The following is a 27,305-nucleotide window of genomic DNA, read 5'->3' on the forward strand; positions in this document are numbered from 1 at the left end:
AAGGTGCAAGATCAAAATCAAGCCTGTGGCAGTGCTCTATCATGACATGATTTCTTTATAATGAAATATAGTGAAAGAAAATGAGTGGCACAAGGATTTTAATGCACCCCAGACACACATTTACAATGATTGAACAGATCAGTACTTGTAAAACCCAAGGGTCCAACTTTACAAACCTTTACTCAAGCGAGCAGTTTCACTGAAATCAATGGGATTATTTGCATATGTAAGGACTATTTATCTCAGTTGAGATTTGTAGGTTTAGGCCACACATTTCTATTTAGATCTTCTATGCAGCAGAATATACAGTCGTATGAAGAACGGGAGAAAACCGGCACCTTGGAGTTAATTTTCATTTGTACCAGTACAGTTTTCTCCAGCCCTCTGAAGCATTTGATAGACTGGGCATGTTTCATAATTGGAAACGTTGGCAAAAATACAAATTTCCTGATGTGAAGAACTGCTACTCATGGATAATAAACAAAATCAATTCTTATTTGCATATTCAATCAGATTTCGGTTTGCATATTAAAGCATAAGATGGTAGAATTTTCACACGGTAGATGGATCCCACTCACTTATTCATGCATATACGCATCCACTAATCCTTACACATGCCAAAATCAGTCAGAAATACTCTCTTTGCTAGGCATTCACAGCACAAAAACACTGTCCCTGCTGCTGTTCTCAGCCTTCTCTTTTCATATAGTGTATGACAGCATTTCCCCGCAGCTTTCTCCCAAGACTCTGTAATAGCCCCTGTTCTCTATTAGTCTTCTTTTCAACTAGGTAAAGTGATAGTTTGAATTTTTGAATCATAATTTAAAAGGGATGCTGTCAACTCTATGTGTAAAGAACAAAAAACACCGGACCAGATTTTCAAAGGAGCTTCAGCGTGGACTTGACAATTTTGCCTGTAACTGTCACTGCAAAATTCAACGTATCTTTCACCGTTAATATTGAAGTGTTCTGGACTACAGCTAAAATCTGAGATTTAGACTGTGCATACCTATTTTTCACGTGCCTCTACTAGGAAACAGAATTCCAAATACTTATATAGTCCAGTACTATCAAAATATACAGTATTAGTATTGTCCCATACACCGTAAGCTAACGATAAATGATAGCTCTGTAAGCTGCGCTCTCAGGTGCGGAATGCCCGCAACATCTTGTGTGACTTGAAGGCAATCAGTGGTGTGAGCGATTAGATAACAGGTTTGCCGGTCTTGTAGCCAGTCTGACAGTCAGGATATCTAATTTGCATATAGAAGAGTGTCATATTCAAATGTATATAATTTTGTGCATTAAATTAAAAATTCAACCGGCACCCTGTGCTTGAAACCCCAGCTAGCTGCAAACAAGAAATGTTTTCATGCGATTAGAGAAAAAAATCATATGAATGATCATCAAAACTAAACCACAATCTGCTGCAGCAGCCTTTACTAGGTCAAGCACAGAGGACTGAAAAAAGTAGAACTGCCTAGGGTCTCTGAAATAATCAGGTATAAACAGAAATGGTATTTCACTCTCTCAGATGAGTGAAATGCAAAAAATCAGCCAGCATGAAGATGAAAGCTCATACACGATCTCTAAAGTAATGCCAACTCTGATCAATTGAAACGTTGTTAGCAGCAGGTTAAGGAGGTATTTATTTAACAATGGGACAGAATCTAATTGACTTCACAGGAGAGGAGAGCGAGCAGGCAGGCCAGCAAGCACCAACTCATTCCTCTTTTTGAATCTTATGCAGCCCTTTATGGAAGGAGGCAGAAGCACAATCCTGTGCTTCCCAAGTGCATATTTTGCCCTCTCTAAACACCAAGGGCATATTCGTGTCCATGTGCTGGGTCACCCCTACAAAGGGCCGAGCCGCTGGCAGCCCTGGCTCTGTCCCCTCGCATCGCCCAGGGCGGCTGTGCTGTTCTGCTTCTGCAGAATGCCTCCCAGCGTCCTCGCATCGTGCTGCAGCACAGCTCCGCTCCCAGCTACAGGAGTCAAACCCTCCTCTGTTTTTCTGGCTGTAAAGAATTTAAACTATCCGTATAAATAACCAGAAAATAAGGGTTTGACCCAGTTACACATCTTAAGGCTCCTTGCATTCATTTGCTAATGCTAAATGTAATGGAAATCACAGCTTTCCTAAAAAACAGGCAGAGGAGAGAAGAGATTTCGCGATTAGGTTCCTACCTGCTTGGTTAGTTGTCACAGTGACTGACACGGCTTGGTCCTGGCTGGGATTTTGCTTGGACACTCCATTCACCGCCCAGACTTCAAAGGTGTAGTTAGTGTGTGCCAGGAGGTCAGTAATGGAGACTTTGGTGGTTTTCAAGCCGTTCTGCTGGGGGCTGAAGTGCACACCGCTGCCACAGGACCGGCAGCGGCTGAGGTCACCGGCACCGCACCTCTTGCATACCACGTTGTAGGAGATGTCTTCCCGACCACCTTTATTCTGGGGGGGGCTCCACTCCAAGTTCACCGATGTCTCGTTGACATTGGAGATCAGGTTCTGGGGAGCAGACGGAGGGCCTAGAAAGGAAAAGTCCACATGTTTTCAGTAACTGTAAAAACCCTACATGGTATCTCCACACCTAGTGTCCTGGGTAATACTAAGCGTGTGCAATTCCCAGTGAAGTCAAGGACAGCAGAGACCACACAGAATTTTACTTCTCTCTGTTCTTAATGAAGGTGAAGAATTGACTAGTAAGTCAAACTCTGACCTCTTCATCCGAAGAGTTAACAATATTTTCCAGCTTTAAATGAGCCTGAAAGCCCAGTATTGCAATTAAAGTAGGGTTTTTTTGCTTTCACTACCTGTACTTGTGATGGAAAACCTAAAATTTACATATTTTACGTTCATTTTTCCATGACCTCCTGAGCAAAGCATCAAATGCACAAAATCCCGCTTTACTTGAGATTTTCAAGGTCCTTCATTACCTACAGGCAGACTCTCATTGAAATTGTTGATCTCCTGATATTTTTTTCTGAAGAATAGAAGTGCAATATTTTCCTGACAAGTTGATGTCAGATTGCATTCAGTGAACACTGAAGCCCATCAAGCAGGGAGCTGGACACGACACTTTGGGGTGCAGGAAGGAGATGGGGATAGAAAGCCGGACGCAGAACTAAGGCTTTGAAGGAAGGAGAACAAAAGTTACAATAGGGAAGGCCGGAGAACACGAAAGAACTGGGGAGAAAAATACAGTGAGCAGTTGAAAGAAGAGCTGACACAAGAAAACTGGTCAGGAACAAGAGAGCATACAGAAAGCTTGGAAATAAGGCTGCATCAGAGACGCAAGGTCAGCTCTTGCACCACCGGGACAGGAGGCTTTAAGACTCGTAAACACGCTGCCAAACTGTTCCCACCTGGTTCCAGCATGGGGACCATGGGATCTGAGGACAGAGCCAAAGGCAGGTTGGGGAGGACATCCCTGGGCAGGAGAGGGGCAGAGCTGGGGACAGGGAAGGGGTGGCAGGAACAGAGCAGAGCCCGCAGGAGGCAGCTCCTCCGGGCACCTTCAGCAACCCACTGGGACTGCAATGGTCGGTTCTGCCTGACCGGGCAAACTGCCTCCAGCAGTGCCCTGCCTCGCTCTGTAACCAACACACGGGTAGAAATCTTATTTATATGCTTAAATCCCTCCAGGCTCCAAACCAATAGGCACACTGAAAATGCAGAAGAGCTAATCCTGTGACTCTTACTCTAATTTCAGTACAGTTGAGGTGAGACACACTTTTTGTACCCTTAAATTTAACACAGATGATTCAGAGCAACCCCATGAAACAGATGGGTGTGTTATACGTCACAAAAAGCTTCACTGATCACGGAAAGGCAGCCTGTTCTTGGGTAGAACACAAAGGTGCTCTGACTATGCATGCAGTACTTTGGGACAGGACATAAGGTAAATACCACATTGAACAGAAATGAAACGGAGAGTGAGAATGAAGCTTGCAAAATGTAATGATACAAACCGGAATACAGTAAAAATAGCAGTCCTTAGTAATTACTCATAGTTAAGCTATAAATACAAATATTATTACCAGAAAAATAATTCTGTAGGAAGCCACAAATTCAATTTTTATTCAAGATACAGGCAAGCTTGTGAAAGCTTCTTAAATTTTATCAAAATACATTTGACTCTTGGAATTCAAAAAAAACTTCAACCATGATCTCCTGGCAGAAAAGGAAGGGAAAGAGAAAGTTCTGGAAAGTTTCATTCCAGGTTTTCCATTCCTGTTATTTGTCAAATGTTATGAAACTGGAAAAAAAAATTCAGCCAGCACCAATAGTTTCATTAAGTGCATAAATAAATCAATCATAATCTCTCATATGCCAAAGGTACAAAAACAGCCATCAGGTTAAGATGGGAAGCAAATACATTACGGTGAAATTCTGCTGAAATTACTAAGTAACTCAAGTGTAGCAGCAAAGAGGTTAAGCCATTAAGAAGTGACTATGGTGAAGATCAATTCTGGCTGCCTCGATTCATCAGGTGCATCTAAAAGGAAGCCTGAGACCTGAGCACATTGTGGAGGACAAGGTTTTGAGGGCTGCATCATGTCCTTGGGTCTGCGCTTCAAGCTGCCAGGATGTAACACATGTTCAACAGGAGACAGGACTTTTAGGAGAGGCAGGTAGGTTAAGAAAAGAGTATTAAATTACACAGAGGTCAAATGTATCTACTTACCTAAATGTATCAGTACCTAAATGAAAGGCCTCTACCGCAAGAGTAGCTGAGCAAAGATTGTTTCACTGTGCCCAATTCAGAAATACGAAATTAATATATTCATTTTGAAAAGAGGGAAATCCTCCCTTCCTGCCAAACCTTTGAAACAGCCTCCGAGTTAATCAGGGCTGACAGGTAGAATTACTGCAAGGAGAAGAGCGAGCCCGGGCCAGCCCCTGCGATGGGGAGCCCTCCCGCCTGCTGCACCAGCGGGCTGCCATTCATGACTTTTATTTATCCACTGGCAGCATTCAGGACTCCTAAGGACAAAACCCTTTTACTCAAAGATCAATTACCAAACACAGTAAGAGACGTTTCCTGCTCCAAAAATTATTGGAGGCTGGAAGAGAAAGAAAAGGGAAAGAAAATGGTTTTAATCTCTGTTCATCACGCGGAAACTGAGGTAGAGAGAGATGTGGCAAGATGACAAGGGCACACAAGACATGGCTTGCACATTTGGGTATCAGTCACAACTCTCTCAAGTCTCAGCCCAGTGCCTCTGCCCCGTAACCAGCTCTTCTGCCCCCAAAAGCTGGGCTTGCCAGCTCCCCAGGGCAGGAGAAAGCGGTCTCTGCTTAGCCTGCAGATACACGAGTCTCCTTTTCAAAAACACACTCCGAGTGCAGTGAGGTGGAAGACACTCCTGAAATCATGAACTCAAGTGGCAGCACAGGAACTGCTGAGCAGGAACTGATCTAAACCCCATCTACTCCAAAATCCCCAAACTGCTTCCCACCAGGGCTCTCTTTTCAGGGCAGGCAGGTGCACAAGGTGACATTTGTCCCTCCGCAATGTCAAGGAGGCAGGAGAGCAAACAGAAGCCTCTGGAGGACACCAGCAGCCTCAGTAGACTGCAGCCCAAGTCCACGCTGTGCAGTGAAGGTCTGACCTCGCCAGAGCAGCTGCTGGTGCTGGTGGGAACCGAGGACGTCTGCCCTCCCAGAGGCGGTTCAGTACCTGGCAGCAGCAAGCCCTGAACAGAAACGGCAAAAGCTTTTACAGTGACAAAAGGCAGAAATTGTTTTCTTACAGAGCGTTCACTTGCTGCGATCACACACGCGAGCGCATCGACTCGGAGCACAGCCAGAAGAGCCGAGATAAGGCGGTGCCAGTGCAAACACCACCCGTCCCTGAGCAACGCCCGGCTCTGCCAGGGCTGCCCTCGTTTCAGGGGGACATTCGTGAAGCAAAGTACTCCACGTGAGGACGGTTCCTCCTGCCAGTTACGGTCTGAAAGATGTGCCTTTTAGCTCAGATACAGCAGCCAGTTTGGGGTTAAACTCAGACTTACTCTGATGTCCATTAAGATATTTTCCAAGGCTCTAGGTCCAGTTTCACGTGGGAAAATGTGCCAGAATGAATCAAGCTCCTCAGAAGCAAAAAGTCAGTAATTAGTATGTGGGACAGGGCATTGCAGTGTCTAAACAGAGACGCAATGAAGCGGAAAACCAGGGAAGCAGATGCTTGCAGGTCACAGAGATGAGTGCACCACCTCCAGCATGAAAAGGAAGATGCGGGGGAGTCTCCAAATGGTGGGCTGACATTACAGTGAGGGGAAAAGCAATTTCTTTTCTTTATGGAGCACAGTCATCAATGGAGCTGTTGGCACTGGGAGTGGGGAATAGTTTCAGATTGATGGGCCTGGTTTCAGATGTTGAAACACAGGGCGTATCTGCTCCTTCAATGGTGATCAGGATTTGCTTTGTTTCTGACAGCAGAGCCGCTGCCGATAGATGAGACGAAAACCCTTTCAGGGCCGTGGCAGGCTGGAAGCGCCAGCGCTGTTTCAGGACGAGCCCAGCTAGCAGGATCCCGCAGCGACAGTGTCCTGCCAGCCAGACCGCCGCCCTCACACAAACCCTCTGTCCTCCAGCAGAAAAATCTAGCTACGGAGCAGATGAGAGGGGAGACAGGGAGCTGTGCATCTGAAACTGGTGCCAACATCTGTGATTTTGTCCCCAGCCCCATGATTTACAGCATTTTTCTTAAAACTCCTGCTGATGGAAGCCTGCTATTGCATGAGCCATTCAGCACTCTGGAAGCACGGAGCTTCCAGAAGGGCTTAAAATGTGACAGTTCCTACTGGAAAAAAAAAAATTAAATCTAGATTTTTTTTATTTTGAAAAATGACTAATTTTACAGTTCATTTTACGGTGTTACGCTTTCCCTGCCCAAGACGACAGAACCCGAGGGATGGATCTGCAGAGCTGCTCGCACTTCTTCCATCAGGGATTGCAGAGGACATAGTTTGACCATGGGACCTGAAAGCCGGATCCCTCACCCAGCCCATTTGCCACCACCATACGTGGACACGGGGGACTCCTCTGTGGGAACACAGGGAACGGAAGTTTTTAATTTTATTCCTTCCTGGGGCTCCATAAATCTTGCTTCACAATAAACACATCAAAATCAACTGAGCCATGAAGCAAATGGAAAGGCCCTGGGTGGAGCAGTTCATTGTGTGTCAGGGTTGAGGGAAACACTGAACAGTCTGTTTAGCAACAAATAATCTTTGTCAAGCTAATCTTGCTATCTTCCTCAACCCTCCAATTAGATATACTTAAACGTATTGGGCAATGCAGATTGTTTGGCTTTCTCTTGCTGCAATAAGGTATAGCCTTTATATCTATCGGTCTCTCACCCACAGATAGACGCATCTGTCTGTCTTAAGGACAATGTTGTATCCCATGTCACATGAATATTCAGGAAAACTAGAGCTTTTAAGGGGTTAATAGCATGAGCATTACTTGTACTAAAAGGACTGATGTATTTTAGCACTCTTAATACAACCTCAGGCTGCATTCTAACTTTTCATCCATCAATATTTCTCTCTCCCTTCCCACAAAACACTCCAGTCCCTCTCCAGTCAGAAGCCTCCCCCGTGTCACTGCGGGATTGATAAAGGCCTGATGAAAACCATGACAAGGGCACGTATCAACACCTGACCGGCTCCCTCCCACCTTCCAGACCACAAGACACCTCCGTGTGCTACACTACCTGTGTGCTGGCTCTCTGCGGATTATAGGTCTCTGTGGGCAGAGTTAAGGAGCCTTTATGATTCATACCAGGGATCAAGTCAGGTCCGAGCACCAAAGGAAGTGACTCACGTACAGCTTCCGCAGGGAAGACCCAGTAATGAACTTGCTATCCGGGACTGAACTAGCACATGTGGGGTGCAGATGGCAAGGGGCCATGACTGTGAAGCAAAGCAGGCTGCAGACTAATAATGAGCATAATGACATTTCAGTAAACTGTTCATTTCCAAGGAGAGTAATATTTTGCATTTAAATCAGCTGCCCTACACACAGAGGGACCATCAGAGGTTGTTGGCTCAACCATCAAGGGGTTGTTGGCCTGTTGTTTGGGCACCGTCCTGCTGAGGAAGTTATCCCAAAGCCCCTTTCTTCTGCCACCAAAGGATAACAGTGCAAGTGCAGGAGGTTCAACCTAGTGGAACTGGCAAAATTGTTCCACCAAGGAAAAAGAAAGTCTATCCTGAACACAAGGAACGATTTCAAAGGCAAGTAGCACAAAGACGATTAGCTGCAACCGAGAGCATATTCATGCTGGCCTTGGGGATCAGTTGCACCCAGCCCTTCATGCAGGCCACAGGGAAAGCGCAGGCACCAGGACCCTCGGCGTGCCCAGGGACAGGGTCTAACCAGGGCGCACCAGAACTGCGAGGTCAGCACCACCGTGAAGCCAAGAGTCGAAAGGAGAGAGCTTCTTCCCCAACAAACTCCACATACCACAAACCACGTCAAAGAACGTGCTGTAGCTGGGCTCCTGGAGCTGGAGGGACTCCAGCGAGACAGGCAGACGGGCACGATTTGTTGGGCGACCAAGCCAGCCCACCCTTTCGCCCTACAGCTGTAAACCCGACAGATGTATGCAACTGAAAAATACCTCTGGAAACTAACCCTGGGATCTGAGGGTAGAACTGTAAGTGCGCTGTGCTGGGGAACTGTATTTAAATGGTTATGACAAAGGTTTTAATATCCCTGCTTTTACATCTTCCTTTTTTATTACCGATCTGCCCAGCAAGGTGCTTCTCTAAAAGTCTCTGTGGGTGTATACAGTAAATTCAATTACAGTTTTCTACAACTGGACCAGACAGACTTGTTTGACATAAAGAATACTGTCTTCACTAAACCAGTTAATTTAGTTCAGCAACAGTGTATGGTTAGGAGGTGTGGATTAAAGAACAGTGAAAGGTGAAGAGAAAGAAATGATTCCCAGCAAAACAGCTCCCAAGCGACTTTGTTGTCCCATAAAATGACAAGGAGGACCTTGCAGCTTGGTTCTCTGCCACCCCAGGTTGATAGGATGCCAGAATCCCACTTTTAGACAACTAGCAGCTCCAAATTTTGGGCAAGCAGCTTTTGTTCACCAAAGCTATAGGCGAGTTAAAAAATTCTTTTTCCTTGTCTCAGAGGTCCCATAGACAAAGCACTGAAGATAAAGTTGTGGGCTTTGGTTTGGCCAATTTTATCAGATGCAAGTAGCCATTATATACTATTTTCTTAGGTTGAAAACCAAAACCATAGCAAAACAAACAAAAAGCACCTCAGCGCAGGGTTCTGACACTTAATGCCCTTAAAGTGAATTTAGCGCTTATGAGAAACCCACTCTGATGGCACCCAAAATAAAGTGCACTCTAACCACGAACAGCCGCCTGCCCACACTCCCCTGTCACAGCCTGTCCCCTGGCAGAAGGCTCCTTACCAGGAGCTCCCTTTTGTGTGCCAGCTTAGTTCTCAGCCACTAACAGTGGTAGTAAGTTATTTTGGCAGCAACATTACCCGTTAAGGACTAAACTGATATTATCAGTATTTGGACTGTAACCACATCTGTTTATTACTAACCTATGGTACGGTTAATATTTATTACCTTGAAAGATCTATCTGTGGGAGGAGATCTATTAAAAATGCAAGCTGAAACCCACAGCCTCCATGGAGGTGCTAATGGAGATATTTCAAATATATACCCTCAAGAAGGCAAGCCTTCGTTATGAGCATCCTGTCAGTCACCAGATCGCTGCATTTAAAACGTACCAGCCTTTAAAAGAAAGATGCTTTCAAAAGATATGTATGTGACTAAGTAACAAGCAGGGTGAAGCTTTTGAGCCCTGGAAGGAGAAAACTATTAAAAAAATAATTTACTCAGTCTGTGTGTGCACATGTGTAAAAGCACATTTCTCTATCAGGTAACGGATGTCTCTGCAGCCAGGGCAATGGATAATTATTTTCAAGTGGGTTGTCACCCTGCATTCGGTCTGAGTTTGCTTGACAGTGTGAAATCAGAAGGAAGCTTCATTGGCAATTCCCACCAGACATCAGAAAACCTCAAGCATGTAGAAAAGACTTTAATCTTCTTTAACCATTCCCGCACTTTCCTTGAGGAAAACATCACCTCTCTTTTTTGAGGCATAAAAAGTAGACCTTAGCTTGATAAGGATTAAAAATTATTCAAATGAACAGTAAAAATAATACAATAACCTGCTGCAGTTCAAAGCTTTCTAGCCTCACCCTCAAACTGAGAAAACCCTATAAACATACTGTTAAATGCAGCAGAGTGCCAACTACGGGTGTCTGTTAATCAAAGTCAATCAGGCAGACCAGCAAGGCTTCAATGGGCTTTGGACTGGGACTGACAAAAGCATCCTCTTTATGAGCCTGCTCCAGAGATGCTGACCCTCTTCATCTCCAGCGATTTCAAAGGGAGCTCAGGGTATTCAGAAATCTTGAGCTAATTTGCTACATAATAAACAAGATTCATACAACAGGGAAGGTTGCTATGACTCACCGTCATTTAAAAGGAGCCTAGTATGAACTGGCCTGTTTTGAATTGGCAACTTGGCCTTGGCTATGCTACAGAGGAGCAGTTAAGTCTGTGATAAGTTACAGGAGCAGCAGGCACCTGGGAGTAAGCATCCAACTGTCTAATAGCAAGAAAACCTAACTAGAAATGCACTATCAGAAGCAGTGAAAAGTTTAGCACATCTTCTGCTATACAAGACCTGAAAGCCAGCTTTTGTGTACAACTCAGCAAGAATAAAGAGAACAAATAAAGAGGTGTGAAAGAGAAAAGATCCATACAATGAACAACTCCAAAGATCTTTGGAGCATATCTACAGAGAGCAACAAAATGTCACTGGAAGTACATCAAGGGCGTTCGAAGGGGCTAGCTCAGGCACTAAAGGCAGTAGGACTCTGCGGAGGCTTTTGGTCGTGTTGCCAGCCTCACCAATGTGACCACACTGCTACTCTCTCAACAGGGCCTCACGATGCCATTATTGTACCGATAGCCTCTAACAATTCTAATCAATACTCTTTAACTTGATCATGGTCCTAAAATTCATCTCCCTGGAGGCAGGGCTGAGTGCGTGAAACAGAGAGTTTACAACTTTCAGAGTGGGTGGAAAGAAAGTAATTATTAAATAATCAATGTCTTTAAACTCTTTAAGTTCCCTCACTAAAATGTCTGGCAAACCAGTGCCAGGCACAGCCTTCAAGAAAAAGCACTTTGGCCTCCTCTTTCCATCTCATAAAGCTTCATTAAACCTGTACAACTGTGGAGCTGTCAATAATGTTTCAGCATGTGAGCTGTGAAGCCCTTCAGATAAGCCTTTGTTGTTGATCTTTAACCATCTGAAAGACAAGTTATAACACAGAGTAAACACCTGGGCTGTGTCAGTTTAGGCTTAGAAATAAAGCCCACACTTTTCCTGTGACAGTTGTATATGTAGCTGCCACTAATTGCTTCTTTCAGCAGTTGTGGACAGGTCTCCTGTTGCTGTGGGCTAATTTACACGAGCACTGACAGTTCGGACAACACTCGCTTCTTGTCTGCCTGGCTATTCCTAACCATTTATCATTATAGATTACATGTTTTTACAACTGGTGAAACCAAAGTCAACAGTCCGCAAGATGCGGCAGCCACTTGAAATATCAGTCATCTGCTCTATTTCCACCCCCTTCTCCTTTCTGGGCACGGTTAGCATTACAACTGGGTTTTAATAAGGCAACTGATTTGGTAAACAATTCTTAATTTATTTACTTGGGCAAGACTCCTTTGACTTCAGTGGGAGTTCTGCCAAGCTAGGGATCTTGGACCAGCGCCAATAATAAAATGCCCATTTTACTGGCATGTACGATTTCCTATTTACTTGCCAAAAGAAGCCTGGTCACCAGCTTCACAACAGGCTTTGTTCCTTTCACCTAGAGAACAATCCAACTGATATTTCCTCTGCTGTCCAAGCTATGGGAGTTAAGCGAAGAGATCCAGTTACCACTGGCAGAGCTGAGGTAAAACTGATGCTTACGGGTCCCACCCCTGTAGGCTCTGCGTTTCTCTTCCAAAAACCACCATATAAGAACATTTCACATTGCCACGTATGTTAAGACATGTTATCGCATCTACTCTAATACACTGTGTTGCAGACAATACCACCTGTGCTCACTCAATATTTCGAAATAAAAAGAAGAATTCCACTGCAGATACCAGAAAGTTATCTGACAGTCTGAGAGGAAAGAAATCTAACAAGAAAAATAAGTTGTTCTGTCATTGGCCCAACTGCTGAATTTCTTATTCTGTGAGCCCTCTAATTTACTTCAACGACTCTACAGAACTGGGTCCTGACTAACCAAATCAAAGCCCCCACTTAATTGAGTAAATGTCTCTGTTAATTTAAGGATCTGGCCAGCAAATCAGAAGACAGCTAATAAACAGTTGCTGTGTTTAAAGGAGTGATGATTTTAAGTCTACTGATTATAAACACACATTGTCGAATCACTCCTGTCTCCTCTCTTCAAGCCATAACCACTCCCCTTCTTATTCAACGTTTTCTCAATTCCTTCAGCCCATCACCACAGACGAGGGGAGACAGCTTTCTCCTTTGAGATTACCATCACTCACAATCCCTTTCTCTCGGCCTGGCAGCGATGCAGCGATGGATGGTCTATTTTCCCAGCCTATGTGGAGAAGAAAAATCATTCTCTCCATACTGCCTACTCACTGTTCCCTCTGCTCTGGCAGCTGCCATACTGCACCTTAAAAGGCATTTTGACACCCTGTTTACATAATGAACAATCTTATACGATGTTTTAAGAACAAAATAATTTCCTTAAGGTACAGACATACATAAAGACATGGAAGAATTATTATATCATAAATTTAACTTCTGAAGATCAGAAGCTGTATTGGCATATACTTCATATTATAGAGAATGGGTTCCAACACCAGAGGTTAGAATGAAGTAGTGCCAAAACAAGCGTGCAAACCCTGGGAAGGAAGCATGGCAAAGCCAGGGCAAAGCTACCTACAGTGTACTAGCCAGCATGACCGCGCATTGTACCCGACTTTCTTACTCTTCTAAAAGCTAGAACAGCGATAATCGGCGTCTGTCTGGAAATTTAGAAGAGCCACAAGTTAAGTTAAAGGAAAAAACAGCACATTTGTTTATTTAGAAGTCTAAACAATCATAATAAACATATGCTCAAATAATCAGCTCCTGTGTAATTACTCATTTGCAAGCACAGTTATTAGGTACGTAAATTCACTCTTTTTTGAAAAAGCAGGTCAAATATTTATCTCTGAGATACATTAAATGCAACGCAAGATTGCGCTAAGGGCGTTCATTAGACTGTAACACTTACAAAATTGAAGTGTTTAGACCTTTCAGACCTTTTTTAAAGCCTTGACCTTGGAAACAAATAAGGACAGTGTTATTTTAATGTGCATTCAGATTTTAACAACACAGCCACACAGCTCTAGTGGAATCCACATTGAGTTTCCACTGTAGATTGCTCATCATTTCATTATGGTTCATTATGCTGATAACTGTCAGAAAGCATTAGAAGCAGGAGCCTTGAGTAATAGCACTGAAATGGTAATTTAAAAACAATATACTTTCTGGAGGAAATACAGCAGTGCACTAAATTCAATTAGAAGAGGCGAATGTAAAGACAAGTAAGTGACGTTTGCTGTTTGAAGTCAGGCTCTTCGATTTCTTGATAACCTAAACTGAAGCCTAAACCTTTTAAAGCAGGCACTTTTCTCTTGCATCTCACTAAATTTGCTCTCATTATCTCTAAGCTTCTCCGGTATAAACTGTCTTAAATGCAACCGTTTTAGAAATATTTCAGGCCACGCCAAAATATCAATCAATCAGTCACTGTTTGGGTGGCACAACGGACTAAATTATTCAGGGTCATTTACTGAGACAAATTTCAAGCTGGACAGTCTATGCCAGTAATCTCTCTTTTGTAAAGGGCTCCCAATTAAAAATCATTAATAATCTGAATCAAACAGACAATATAAACAATACAAAACCGTCCCAGTCTCACTCATAATGTGAGCATTCTTTGTTAAGAAACAGAGAACCCGACTCATTAACGGTGGGGACACAGGACCAACGCCCATTAACTTGGGTGGGAACTGCACCTGCCTGCGCCAGGCTGCAATTCACAGAATTTCTCCTTACGGAGAAGGAAATTCAGGAACGAGGACTATGATTGAGACCGATTGATTTCAAGCCTCATGGATTTGTGTGTTGGTAAGGCAATTTATTCTCCATTAGATTGCTAACCTTATGAAAGACTCATCCTCTCAGCAAGTACTGAAATATAATGAAGGTCTGAATAGTTGCCTTAACATTATTTTTGCGATGCTTTCAAAAGGGAAAGGCATCCCCGTTTTCCAGAGCTTGTGCTCAAGTGTACTACAGGCCAATCATACCATCTCCATGCCCAAGCACACAGCTGACAAGCCCACTGTGCTTCAGAGTTGAAAGTCTAAATTCCTGAGTTACGTCAAAGTGGTGGATCCAGGGCGGCTCTGCTCCTCCGTGGTGACAGACACGTTGATGATTATTCCCACCAGGCAAGCTTGAGCGAAAAGATGCATCAGTAAACACGTGTATGTCAGGGTGTCTATGCCTGACCTTCTGACACAGCCCGCTCCACCGTCTCCTTCGCTCACGTCCTGCCACATTCTGCTCTCTAGCGAAGCCAAAATAGAGCAGAATACTAAAACCAGAGTTTGAGTTACTTGTTTAGATTGGATGGATGGATTACCAGAAGGTTAGGCACAGCTTTTACAACTCAACAACAGATGGAAATGACAGAGACTGGTGTTATGGAATGAGAAGACTCTGGAGTACCTCTCCTGATCAGTGCACCAGGAGGTAGGTGTTGCTTTTATCAATTACCATGGGAATTGCAAGAAAGGAAAAGGAAGGGGAATTCTCCAGTTCCCTTTCATCCACTAGCACAACCAGGCTAATGGAAAGTCCTAACAGTCTTCCTCCCCCAACCTAGAAGGCGAGATAAGTGACGAGGCCAGCCAGTTTATTACTAAAGGAAATCAATAGCCAAGGGTCAAAGCTTTAAAAAAACCACATCCTAAGAAGGCTGAAGTTCTTAATCTTAAAAAGTGTTTAGAAATAATAAAGAAAAGATCAATCCATAGTCCATTCCAGGTGTTCTCTCCAAATTACCCAATGTTACTTTTATTCACCTGGTCTAATAGTTCTCCAAGTGTACAGAAACCTGATTTTACAAGCCAGTGGAGCAGAGTCTATCTTTTTGCTAGAAGAATGGATCTCAGATACTGTGTTTTATTTCTTCATTAGTGCGCCGTCACACTGAGTGATTACTAAATGCAGGGCTGAATGAGAATACCAGGGTTAAAGAGAGCATAATGAACAAAGAAGGTGCCTGATTATTATGGCTGTCAGCACAAGGGAATTGGGTTTGTCACCTGGTTTAACCAACTGGTAAGAACTGATTAGAGTCTGAATCCATCTGAAAGAACCTTTGATGTTTACGCTCCCTTCTGTCTCCACATCTTGTCAGGAAAGGCAGACAAACGGGGAGCTTCTTCCGGAGGGGCTTCCTTCAGCAGAGGCCCTCTAAACGTTTTCTGTCACTTGCCTCAAGCGCGTGGGCGAAGGCGACTCAGTGTGGGGAGCACAGCAAACGAATGCCCCCCCCCAGGAGCCCCTTGCACCCCGCTCCCCGCGCAACGCAGAGGTGCACCATGCACTCAGGACTGCATTTTGTGCCTGTGCAGGTACCACCATCATAGCTATGTTCAAACACTGCTGAGGCAGACCTCAAAGAGGGGATATGAGCGAGCACAGCAGTGAGTGGGGGAGCAAAGCTGCCCCGCAGGTCAGCTCAGAAATAACCTCTGTGTCTTCCTTCATCTTGGATCACAGAAAAAGAAGCACTTAAGCTGCAGGAAAATTCAAAGCTATGAAATGGGACCTCCAGAGACAGGCCTGTTCTCCAAGACCAGGTGTCTGTGGGCTCTTGGTGTTGGCTTGCCTCTGCATGCCGAGTCCTCCTAGACTGCTGCAGTGATGAAGACTGAGGCCAGCACGATAGCCCTTGCCTCTTCTTCCCTCTTCATATTTTCAGGGTAAAAGACCAAGATCAGGGACTTCAACTTTGACTGACCTCTGAAGACAGGAATGGGGAAGGGTGCCAGAAGCAGGCCCAAGACTTGACAAAAATGGCTATGCTTGCAGGGGTACATTTTGCAATACGAGCAAACACACATATCATTTGCTCACAATTCCCCCATCTGGAAGTATTTTGCTCTCTGCTCATACTTCACTCGCTGCACATGCCTATTTAAATTCAACCAGCTGATTACTAATTTGATTTCAATTTGGTCAGGATATCACTCACTAGGACCAGGGCTGTATGAGAAACTTTTGCTGCTATAATGTTATTTAGAGTATACCTTCTGAACAATAGTTTTATTGTTGCAAAAAGACATTTTTCCTATCAAAATGGTCAAGCTTTATATCTCCTAGTGTAAATTATATTATAAAAAGCATGTTCCTACCCACTGCAGCAAGGTTTCACAATACAGTTAGACCTCCATCCCCAGTCAATGTTTGGCAAGGGATATACGGACCTCTCTGCTTTCCCACTAAGCAAAAGCAGCTGCTCCTGGCTATGCCCAGACCTGCTTAACCACCACCCAGCAAAACTCACAGCTGAAAAGGAGGAGATCACTGAAGAAGAGCTGGAATCGAGGGGGTGTGGGGAAGGGATGAGTGCTGGCTTAGTTATGGACATACTTTGTTTCTGCCTTGTAAGGGAAAAATTAAGATTTAAATAAATGTGAGTCATCTCTCCAAAATGAATTTGGAATATATTAAAATGTTACAAAAGAAGTATCTCAGCCTTCCCTCACTCATAGACACAAACACACTCTCTACATAAATATACAGCTGAACACCAAAAATCTGGAAGCATTTCCAATGGCTTTCAGGGAAAGCCACACATGGATATCCCCTGGTAAAATACAGCCCTTTCACTTATTGTTTCAAACTGCTCTGCTCCTAGAGAAGTGAAAACCAAAGAACTAGATGATCAGGATATAACACCTGGGCACGTCTGGAATCCCAGGTCTTCAGCTGTGTGAGCCGTTAACCAACACACAGGACAAGGAGTTGTTCCAGCAGCCCCGTGGGTGTGCTCAGTGCACTACACCTCTGGTTCTCCCTGCTGAAAGCATTTTGGTGGAACTAAAGCAAATGCCATTTGCTGCACATGATGTATTTATCTACCAAGAATAAAATAAACCATACTTTGGGTGTTTGTTTCATTAGGGCTTAAGATTTATTATTTCCACCCCTTTCAGAGGAACGCTTTTATGTTTCTAAGGGTCATCAGCTATATTTTAAGAAAATTATATATATAATGAGATTATAAATACTACCTATTTACCCTATGCCATACAATTATAAGACATGCTTTCACAATTTCTACATATATCGATATTTAAAGAGATGAAAGGTGATGTGATCTACTGGACAGGTGCTCAGACTGGAACTTGGACCTGTATTTTATTTCCAGCTCTGTTACTGAGTTGTGCAAGTCACTCCTCTTTTGCAGCTTTGTCTCCTCCCAGTCTCCTGATTTACTTAGACTGTAAGCTCTCAAGGGTCAGTGCAACCATGTCACTGTTAGGAATGAAGGGCTGAGAACTAACACTTTCTCTCCCAGAAGCGTAAGCCAAAACGCAAACTGCATCTGCAAAGGGCTGTAAGAGCTACTGAATGCTGCTCTCAGAAGCAGGACACTTCTTAGAGACACTGATCTCTGAGCAATATTTCCTACATACACAGTGAAAGAAAGACAGAAGAAATGGATAATAAAAGGGGAAGAGACTGTATAAAGACCAACTTACGAGTGCAGGGCATGGAGGCAGCATCATTTTCAGCTCGGAAAAAGCCCCGATCGCAGGTGCAGGAGGTAGAGCCTTCCCAGATTGAGTAGCTGTGAGGCGGGCATTTGGCACAAGCAACATCTGTCGAGAGAGCCTTGTAGTATCCGATTTTGCAAGCTAGATGGAAGAACAGGAAGGGAGAGTGTTACTTGCCCAGGCTGTGATCATAAATTGCCAGCTTACTTATTCAAAATCAAGGCGGGAGACATTTCAAAGAGATCTAACGATGTCCTCTTAGCCCCAGGTGAAGAATTAACAATCATCACACTCTTAATGAGTAATCCTATGTCAGGGGATACTGATTTCTAATTCCAACAAGAGCCATTTTAAAAGCTGGCTTGGAGATGATAAAAAAAAATTATCCTCTTCTATTGACACTGCCAGAAAATCAGCTGCCTCTTTGTGCTTCCTGTGGAGTTGCGTGTTGCTTACCCCATGTCCACCTGCATTCACACGCACAGAGCATGACAAGAGGGGTGCGATTGGTTTATTCTATGACCACTTAAGGAATGGCAGCTGACAGTCAGACACTGCCAATTTTTAAGAGGGAGTGGGACAGGAACCCACTGGGATTGGCAGCGAGGCCCTCAGCCTGACATGCCCGGAAATGGCACGTCTCCCTCCTGGCAAAGCAGAACTCATTTGGCTCCTTCTCCCCAAGGGAGGAAATCAGCAATGCTCTCCCCTCCTCGAAGCCAGGACATAGCAGTAACTGCACCACTGCCACCAGGTCCCACGTGCAGTTGGCAAGCTTTTGGTGACATCATCTTCATAAATGCAATGCTTACACGAATGGCTACTTTTATATCACTTGGAAAAAACTCATTAGCATCATTAATAACACATTTTAATGGTGGCTAACAGGTATGTCATCCTAGAAATGTCTCCCCTGGCTAGAGATAAAAACCCACCATCACCACTGGATTTCAGCGCTACGGAGAACAGAGAAAATACCCAGGCATGCAAATGTGTAAAAAGGAAAGGTTGTTCCCAGTATTAACTGTGTGACTCACTCCCACATCTCGTCATTTATCACCTACGCTACCTTTAGGGTTCCCCTGCTATGCACAGGCTCCTGTACGCAGGGCACAGGCCCCTGCAGAGCCGGGGCTCACTCTTTCTGGTTTACCCTCCCCTTAGTCCCCCTCGTTCTTTCCCTCCTTCTCTTATGAAGCCCTCCAATGGAAAACGAAGAGGGATTTCAGTAACACATTTATAAAACAGCAAGTTACTTCACTCTTATTAACCAAAGCCATTTATGGAATTTCCTTAATGAGTCCTAACTTTACGATGTGCGGTGCGCCATCTGTAAGAGCGCCAGGAGATCAGTCCGCTTTCGCTCGCTGTGGCTGTCACTGGACCAGAGGATCTTACAAAAACACATTGCTCAAGTGACTGAGATTTATGCTTCCAGACTTTACATGCATCATGTTATTAGATAAGGTTCAACTTGCAAGGTGCTTTTTGGCCATGCCTCAGATGGCCTTGGGGTTTCCATTAAAATCAGAAACCACAGCTTTGGCAGGAAGAATCATGGGGGTCGAACCCAGCCTCCCCACATCAGAGACAATTAGTCCCTGAACACAAATACAAACCCACTGGGTACGGTCTATCAGCCAGGCAGGCGCAGTACACAAAGGCAACTCGTGTAAAACAGCTTGTTCTCCTTGTGATGTGAATTGCCCAGAAAAAAAAAGAAAAAACCCCAAACCAACACACACAAAAAAACCACAACAAAAAACCACAGAAAATTACTTTTCATTTTTTTTATATGATTTGCAATATCTGGAGAGTGAGTTGTACTATCACTACACGTCCTCCTGTGCCTGGCTTAACAACAGCAGCAGTCAAGTGGCAGATGCTGATCTGCCATATTATTCCCCGTTTTCACTGCCACAGCTCAGATCAGAAATACACCTAAGCCTGTATATGACCAGGACAGACACCGACAGGCAGAATCTTCCTGCCATATATAAAGATAAGGCACGGAAAAACAGAATACAAGAGGAGACCAGGCTGACCGCTCTTATCCACAGAATTCTTTCTATTATTCAAGGTTTTTAAAATAAAACATGTAAACTCTAACATTACTGTTAATATGAACGTCATAGTTCACAGAAACTGCTAAAGGAGGAGCTGTCTTTAGCATCTTCCTAGTATTAAAATACCTCAAGGATAAAGAATCTCGTACAAGGCTGAAGATGCTGCTCAGGCTATAACATGCTGTTGGAAAGGTAGGAAAACGTCACAGGGAAAGATTTTTGCGACCATTCCTCCTCCTCACTGCCTTTTCAGACTCAGTGATTTAAAAGGGAATAGATGGATTCAGTGGGTACTGCAAGGTCAACAGTCTAATTCAAAGATTATTTTTTTCCCCCTCGTTTCATGCACTGTATTTTGTTTTCTACTACATAAAGCCAAGATCATTAATATTTCAAGACCTGAAGAAAGCTCTCCAAACGCAGTGGCTGCTTCTAAAGCACACACAGCCATTTTGCTTCAAAAATCACCTACTCCTGAACACTTAGTTTTCTTCATTTTAACATGCTCAGAGATTCACCACATTTCAGCACATGGCATAAAAGGACACGAGAGAATGTGCTGCATTAAACCAGCGGTTCTTTGCCCCTAAGAGCTCCATGGTACTGTCACTTAAAAACTCGAATCTAATCCTGTAAAAGCTGTTCTTAGCATGAAGTTCTGCTGACACACCTATTACAACCAGAGCCTGTTAAGGCTACAGATGGGATTTTTTTGAAGGTTAATGACTTAGTAGGCAAACAAGAAGCCTGTACAGAACCTGTTTCCTGGAAGTCTTTATTGCTTGCTCATGACAAATCTTCGTGTGGCTGCTTTTCTAGGAAGGATTTGCTGGGTGAGACCCGGCATGAATGGGGTTCTTACACAGCTTTCGAAAGATACCATTGTAAAAAGATTAGTTCACATGTGCAATGCAAACTTTGAATTCAATTCCTTAGCGTTGCCTTAATTAGTTCTTTCTGTTATTCTTTTTTTTTTTTTTTTAAAAAAAAAAAGGGGGAGAAAAATCTTTTCTCCCATTCAGATCACCCACAAGCATAACAAGGTTACAATCTTCTGCACTAGATCCAAGGAAAATTCTCAAACAACAATATTTTCAGCATGAAAAAGCTCACAGTTTTTCCTCAGAACAAATCTCATTGATTTTAAATGGACATCAGCTTGAAATAATTATGCTGATACCTTTGAGTTCTAATGCTAAAATCCATTTGATTTATATTTCTCTTAAAGTGAGCCAGGATTTGTCAAACATTGCTGGTCATTCTTATATGCCTTTTTTTCTTAAATTTCGAGTTTTTATTTTTTCTTAAATAACGAGTGATGCACGTTAAAACTGCAAAACCTGCTCTGACAAATTATGAAACTTCAGTCAAATCGGAATGTAAATTTTCTCAAGCTGTTTTTCAAACTCCATTTTCTCATTAAAACCTGATTTTCAGACTTTGGCTTTCTCCAAAAAAAAAAAGGAAAGAAAAAAAAAAAGAATGCATGTGTGGGCTGGAAAGTCTGCTTGCTTGGTCTCTCCAAATGCTGATTTTTCTATTAGAAAATTTCAGCCAGCAATTTTAGAATTTAAAAACTCATCTCATAGCAGACGGGGTTCTAGTCACATTCTTTCTAGTCACAGCTTCAACAACGTAGACGTATGAAATTGTTTTTAACCATTTTTTAATAAGCTATGTTAATAAGCCATTTTTTAATAAGCTATGTTCTTTTCTGATTGGGGAGAGGGAATCTTGAAAAAAAAAATTCTCTTGCAAATTTAAGGTTGTTTAAAAAAATAATCCCCCAGTACTTGCTCTTACATTGTTCTCTTGTCCTTGTTGAAATGGCAATGAATCTTTCCATCAGTTCGGAAAAGGCTTGACATGCTTAACAGTTCTTTAGGGGAAAAAAAAAAAAAAAAAAAAAAGAGGATACCACCTTGCAAAGGCTTGGATAAAGAAACCATCCTGACCTCTTTGGTGACAAGTTCCTAAATCATTAAAAATGCTGTGTGTATCTTAAAAAAAATCTCAGTGAGCTCCAAGTAGAGGCTCTGGTAGTGCCAGGGAGGGAGCACTCTGCTCTTCACCCACGAGACAGCTGAGCAGGACTCTAAACCGGGAAGAGACCCTGGAACCAGGCAGGGCTGGCGGAGCTCTGAGCAGAAGGCAGGATGGGGAAGGTCCAAGCGAGCCAGCCCTGAGCTGACAGCCACTGGACAGGAGCTCCTGCACCAGCCCTGGCAACCAGGGACCGAGGCCAGAAGAAACAGTTTCTACCTGCTGCCTCAGCCTCTGCTGAAGAGGAGAACTCACAACTGAGAAAAACACTGATTTCCAGATTAGCAGCTAATAAAGCGAATGGGGTGAATAAACCAGCACAGAAACACGGTTTTGCTCAAGTAAATCTAGTTAAGTCAATGAACTTATATTAGAAGAAAATTTGACATAGATGTTCTACAGTGCTCATTTGCAGCAGCGGCAGCAAAGACGACCGGTGGGATGGCGGTCCTGTGCAGGGGGAGGTAGGGAACAGGCACAGGAACGCTGCACTGCAGAGCCATCACCTGCTAGATCACTACGCTAAAGGCTGCGATCTCCAGATGAGGTCTGCAAGGAAAGGGCCCTCAACCAGGGCAGGATCAGCGACCGGACACCAACCACGCTCCCGCTGCACCCCTCTCCTTCCCAAAAGGGACCAGCGCACCAGGGAGAACATTTTTTATCACAGGCAAGTGAATAATATAGCTAAAAATCTGTGGAGTTAGCTGAAATTTCAGAAACTATGCATTTAATAGTTTCCATTTTTTGAAGCAGAAAAATGTATCAGCTACGTACTCATAAAAATTTCAAAATTCTTGAGATGCAATTTTGAATCAAATCTCCCTCCACACACGACAGAAGATGGGAAACTTTTTTAAAGTCAATGATTGTACCCAACTTTAACAAAAAAACCTAAAATAGTATTCTTGGTGAAATGAAGAACAAAGCAAATAATTTAAGAAAAGATATTTCAGTGTCAGGCTAATAAATTTCAGTGAGAAAAGAAATTTGCGCTTAAAGGCTTGAAAAAATACTTTGATAGTATATTTCATGTCTTTCATCACTGGTTACTTTTTGTACAGCTCTTCCCTGTCTGGAAATATTTTAAGCTCATGTTTTAACTGCACCCTTAGGAACAAAAAGTTACTTTTATTTTTCCCCTCTAATGTCGTTCTTATCCTTTAAGAGGATGGATTTTCTCTCTCGGATTGTAACAAAACCACATCTGCCACATAAGTCGGCAGCATCTTCTCAGCTCTCTTTTACTGTTATTACCATTTCTGAACAGATTTTTGTGTGTTAATTATAGAACTCAATTGTTTGGATAGTCTCTTTTGATGAGCTTTCTGCCCCGCACCATGAACCCCTCTGTTATTGTACAGCTGTTTTACTTCCAAATGCTCATCAGGGTTTTCTAATTGTCAAGCTGTCCCAGGGACTAGTTCTTTTGACCTAAAAGTCAAAGAAAGGGAGTCACCCTTGTCTCCCCGACATGAATACCGCAGGAGTCCCAGTGGCCCCCCTGATACCTACGAGACAATGCCTTTCCAGATCATTGCCACTACAAGCATAATTGGGTTTTGGGTGAAATGAGAAGATTTTAAATAGGATGAATTAATGAGTTTCTTGTAAAATTAAGTCGTTCTCCTGGTCCAATCTAATTACTCACTGTAATGCCCCTGAGGGTGATAAATAAAGATCCTTAGAAGCCAGGGAAAAAAAAAAAAAAAAAAGAAAAAAGGAAAAAGCTTTCTCTTGAGCCTTTCTTAAAAGTCACGTTGTAGAGTTTGATGCAATGTACCGAATGCTGTTTCCAAATAACGTCAGATTCCTTTGATGTTCACATTGTAAGATCTTAGCCTCCTGTTAATAATGACTGTACGATTGCTACAAATTAAAAGGAGTTCCCCATCTTTAAACTCATATCTCTGATGAGAAAACCAGTATTTCTACACACTAAGCATATATTTCTGTTGCATGAATGACATCAGGAAACACAAACACAATCCCACTAGGTAAAGAGCCTGGACTGTTTGACTTCAGAGCACTTCTACTCCATGACTGGGTACAAACCCGGGACGTTCAAAACAGAAATAAAGAGACCTTGGAGCACAAAGGTACCGTGATGTGAAAACCAAACTCTGTTTACGCCACTGAAACTGTGCACGCAGGTACAGTTGCAGGTATGCACACAGACCTACTGTGCAAAGCTGCAGCATAAACTGAGTGGAGGGGCTTTTCACACAGGCAATCTGACCAACCTTAAAAAAAACCCCATCTTTGGCTATTTTTCCCCAAAATAGCAACCGTGCTACAAGTCTGCAGCTTGTGCTATGGTTTGGGTTGTTTTGGGGGGAGTTTTTTGGGTTTTTTTGGTTTTGTTTTTTTTTAAACACCAGGGCCTGACCCTGTGATGACAGGAGAGGCGCAGCCCTGGCAGGAGCAGAGGAAAGGACAGCCGCCCCGGACAGCCCACAGGCACACTCCTCCGCTTGGTCGTACTGGCCTTCCTCCGATGGTTCCTACAGCGGGGACGGGTGGTCGGGCAGCCAGTCGCTGCAGGTGATGCGACCCTGCTGCTGCTGCGCAGTGGGCACTCACGCTCCCCCAGAGCAAGCTGAGAGCAGAACGCGGCCCCTCTCCCCCACCGCCCTGGATGAGCCCAGCCTGTGCGCCAGGCGGCTGCCACTCAGCTGCCGCGGCTCACCTTCCTCCGTCCCCCAGGCTCCCAGCGCGGTGAGAGGAGAGGGGCGGCAGGCACCCAGCCTGGGAGCGCGCAGGATCCCCCGGGGGCTGTCCGGAGACATGGCCACCCCAGGCTGGGCTAGCACTGCCGGAGGTGACAGCCACGCAGTCGTGCACTGGGCTGTCCCCTTCCAACCCGTGCTGAGCATGACCCTTGCAAAGCCAAAGTCCACATCCTCCAAGGCAGACCTTATCTGGCTGGATTTTTCCCAGCAGTAATTCTAGATGTTAAAAGACAGACACCAGGCACGTGGTCTCCAACTGCACTGCATCACAGAGGTGACTTCATCAGCCACCTGCACCCGACCGAGCACCTACAGCAGCCACTGCGGGAGGACTCAGCCACACCAGACCAAACAACGGTGGCTCTGCTGCAGATGACTGTTGCAGCCCTTCTGGCCATCAGGAAAGGCTCAGCTGCAGAGAGCAGGATGAGGAAGAGGAGGGCAGTATCCCAAGGCAGTGGCTGTAGGTAGTCACAACAGTACTCAAACTTTCAGCAATCCAACAGTGCACTGCCTGGTGCGCCTCCATGGTGAGGTGATGATCACCTCATTGACAAGTGGCCAGATTTTTTATTTTGTTTTTTTTTTTTTTGCTCCTAGGAGACAAGAAATTCAACTGCCTATTTCAGTTTGAGAAGTTAAAAGAAGTGAGGAGCAAGGAGCTAGAGAGATCTTAAGTGTGGAAATGAATCATGATCACCATCCAAGGTCTCTTCTTGAATCCTCAGAAGTGAGAGGGAAGAGGTGCTCACTGCTAACTTCAATGCATCAATTGCCACGGCCTGTCAGCGATGGCAGGGAGCGGTCGTGCACTGACATCAGCCAAACCCCTCTGCACCCTCAGACACATCCCGTCAGCTCCCACAGACTCATATATGTCTACTTCACTTAAGTGCTCCTTAACTCAGTCCTCTCCTGTAACACGTCACTTCCGCAGACTCTGCTGGACCGAGGAGGCCAGGCAGCCAACCTTCCCAGTGAAAACCAAGGCAAAAAAGGATTCAGTATCTCAGCCTTTTCCATGTCCTTGGTCACTAGGTCTCCTCCCTCACTGAGCGTTGGGACCATATTTACCTCAGCCTTCCTTTTGGTGCCTGCAGAAGCAGTTGTCCTTGGTGACCTTCATATCTCTCACTAGGTCCAACTCCAGCCAAGCTTGGCTTTCCTAACTCCTTCCCTGCAACCTCAGGCAATGGCTAGGTTACACGATCCTCCTGGGCGCTTCTCTTGTGTGTCTGAGCTGTGCCAGGGGTTCCCTGCCCATATGCTACACCTGCTTTGCCTTCTGCAGCTGCAATGGGCTGTTGATGTGCTTTCAGCAGCTTGTCCTTTACAACCCACCAGGTGATGTGGGCTTCTTCACTGCCCTCCTGACAAGCAAATTCCTAAACAAGCCCAAATCTGCTCTGCTGAAGTCCAGGGCTTTAATTTTTTTTTTATATACATGAAGTCCAGTGAAATAAAGCAGAAGAAATGAAGAAGTTACTAGCTCAGCAAAGGGCACAACAGGACAGGCCATCCGATACAGCAATCTGTTCAAGAGGCACAAACAAAACCGCCAGGTGTACAACACAAGCACTAGAATGGCCTATTAATCCCAGCCAAGGAGGTCTTGTTCATCGCCTGGGTATCATTTTGTTGCCACAGCCTTCAGAGTGAATCGTCAGACATTTTTATGGTGCAGCCCTGCACTTGGATGCCACATACTGTGGGCACAGACCCACGGTACCGCTGGCACTGTTACACTTCCAAATCCTCTCTGAAGGGACAGAGTTTGTATTTTCGGAGTGCTGCTCCTAAGCAGTATCAGTTCTCCTGGGTTTTACACAGACAAATGCTATGCTTGTCTTCAAAAGAAACTTTTCAAACTGACTTGTCCCTCAATAAAAGAAATACAATTATGCTGATAATCCAATCATTTTAAAAGCGGAAACCTACTTTATCTGTCACCCTTTTCTAGGGAAACTAGACAGACCAAAGCATAAAAGAAAAAATTAAATACATATACAATTGCTATGTTAAATAAGTTCAACAGGCACATACATGGAAAAGCCCAAAAAAGAAAAAAATCGCTTTTATCCTTAAAAACTATTAAGAATTATACTGAGCTTTGCTACACAGCTGATAGATCACAACTGATAAAAAAAAAATCTCAAAAAATAAACAAACTTGAAAATGTCATATTTCTACGAATTAATAATAACAGCTTATATATGCAACACCCATCTTTGCTATAGCTGTGGTATTGGGGGGCAAATAGTTGGGGGTAAGTGACATTTTCCACATCATGATTGCTACTGATCTTTGGCAGTGCCCTGATCTTGCATGAGCGCTGCCAACACCACCTGCGTACGCCACTTCGAGCCCCACGCTCAGAGCATCAGCTCAAAAGCCTCATCAAGACATCGTAAAAGGAAAACCAGCCCCCAGACAGAATATTTGCTGCATTCGGTTTTTTGTCTGAAATTAAAACAAAAATTAGAAAGCTAAAAATTCAGGGTCTGGGTGAAACAAAT

The 27,305-nt window shown here is 44.0% G+C and overlaps 1 protein-coding gene across 1 annotated transcript in view; it reads right to left on the bottom strand.

Annotated features, from left to right (window-relative positions):
* Positions 1-27,305, bottom strand: part of EPHA4 (EPH receptor A4) — a 198,296-nt gene that overhangs the window by 44,119 nt on the left and 126,872 nt on the right. The window contains exons 5-6 of the mRNA XM_009890188.1: positions 17,934-18,089; positions 2,188-2,526 (exon numbers count right to left, since the gene is read on the bottom strand). Of these exons, the coding sequence (XP_009888490.1) occupies positions 2,188-2,526; positions 17,934-18,089 (495 nt within the window). The remainder of the gene's footprint in view (positions 1-2,187; positions 2,527-17,933; positions 18,090-27,305) is intronic.

The sequence above is a fragment of the Charadrius vociferus genome, unplaced genomic scaffold (genome assembly GCF_000708025.1).
Source record: "Charadrius vociferus isolate BGI_N301 unplaced genomic scaffold, ASM70802v2 scaffold650, whole genome shotgun sequence".
Taxonomy (NCBI): domain Eukaryota; kingdom Metazoa; phylum Chordata; class Aves; order Charadriiformes; family Charadriidae; genus Charadrius; species Charadrius vociferus.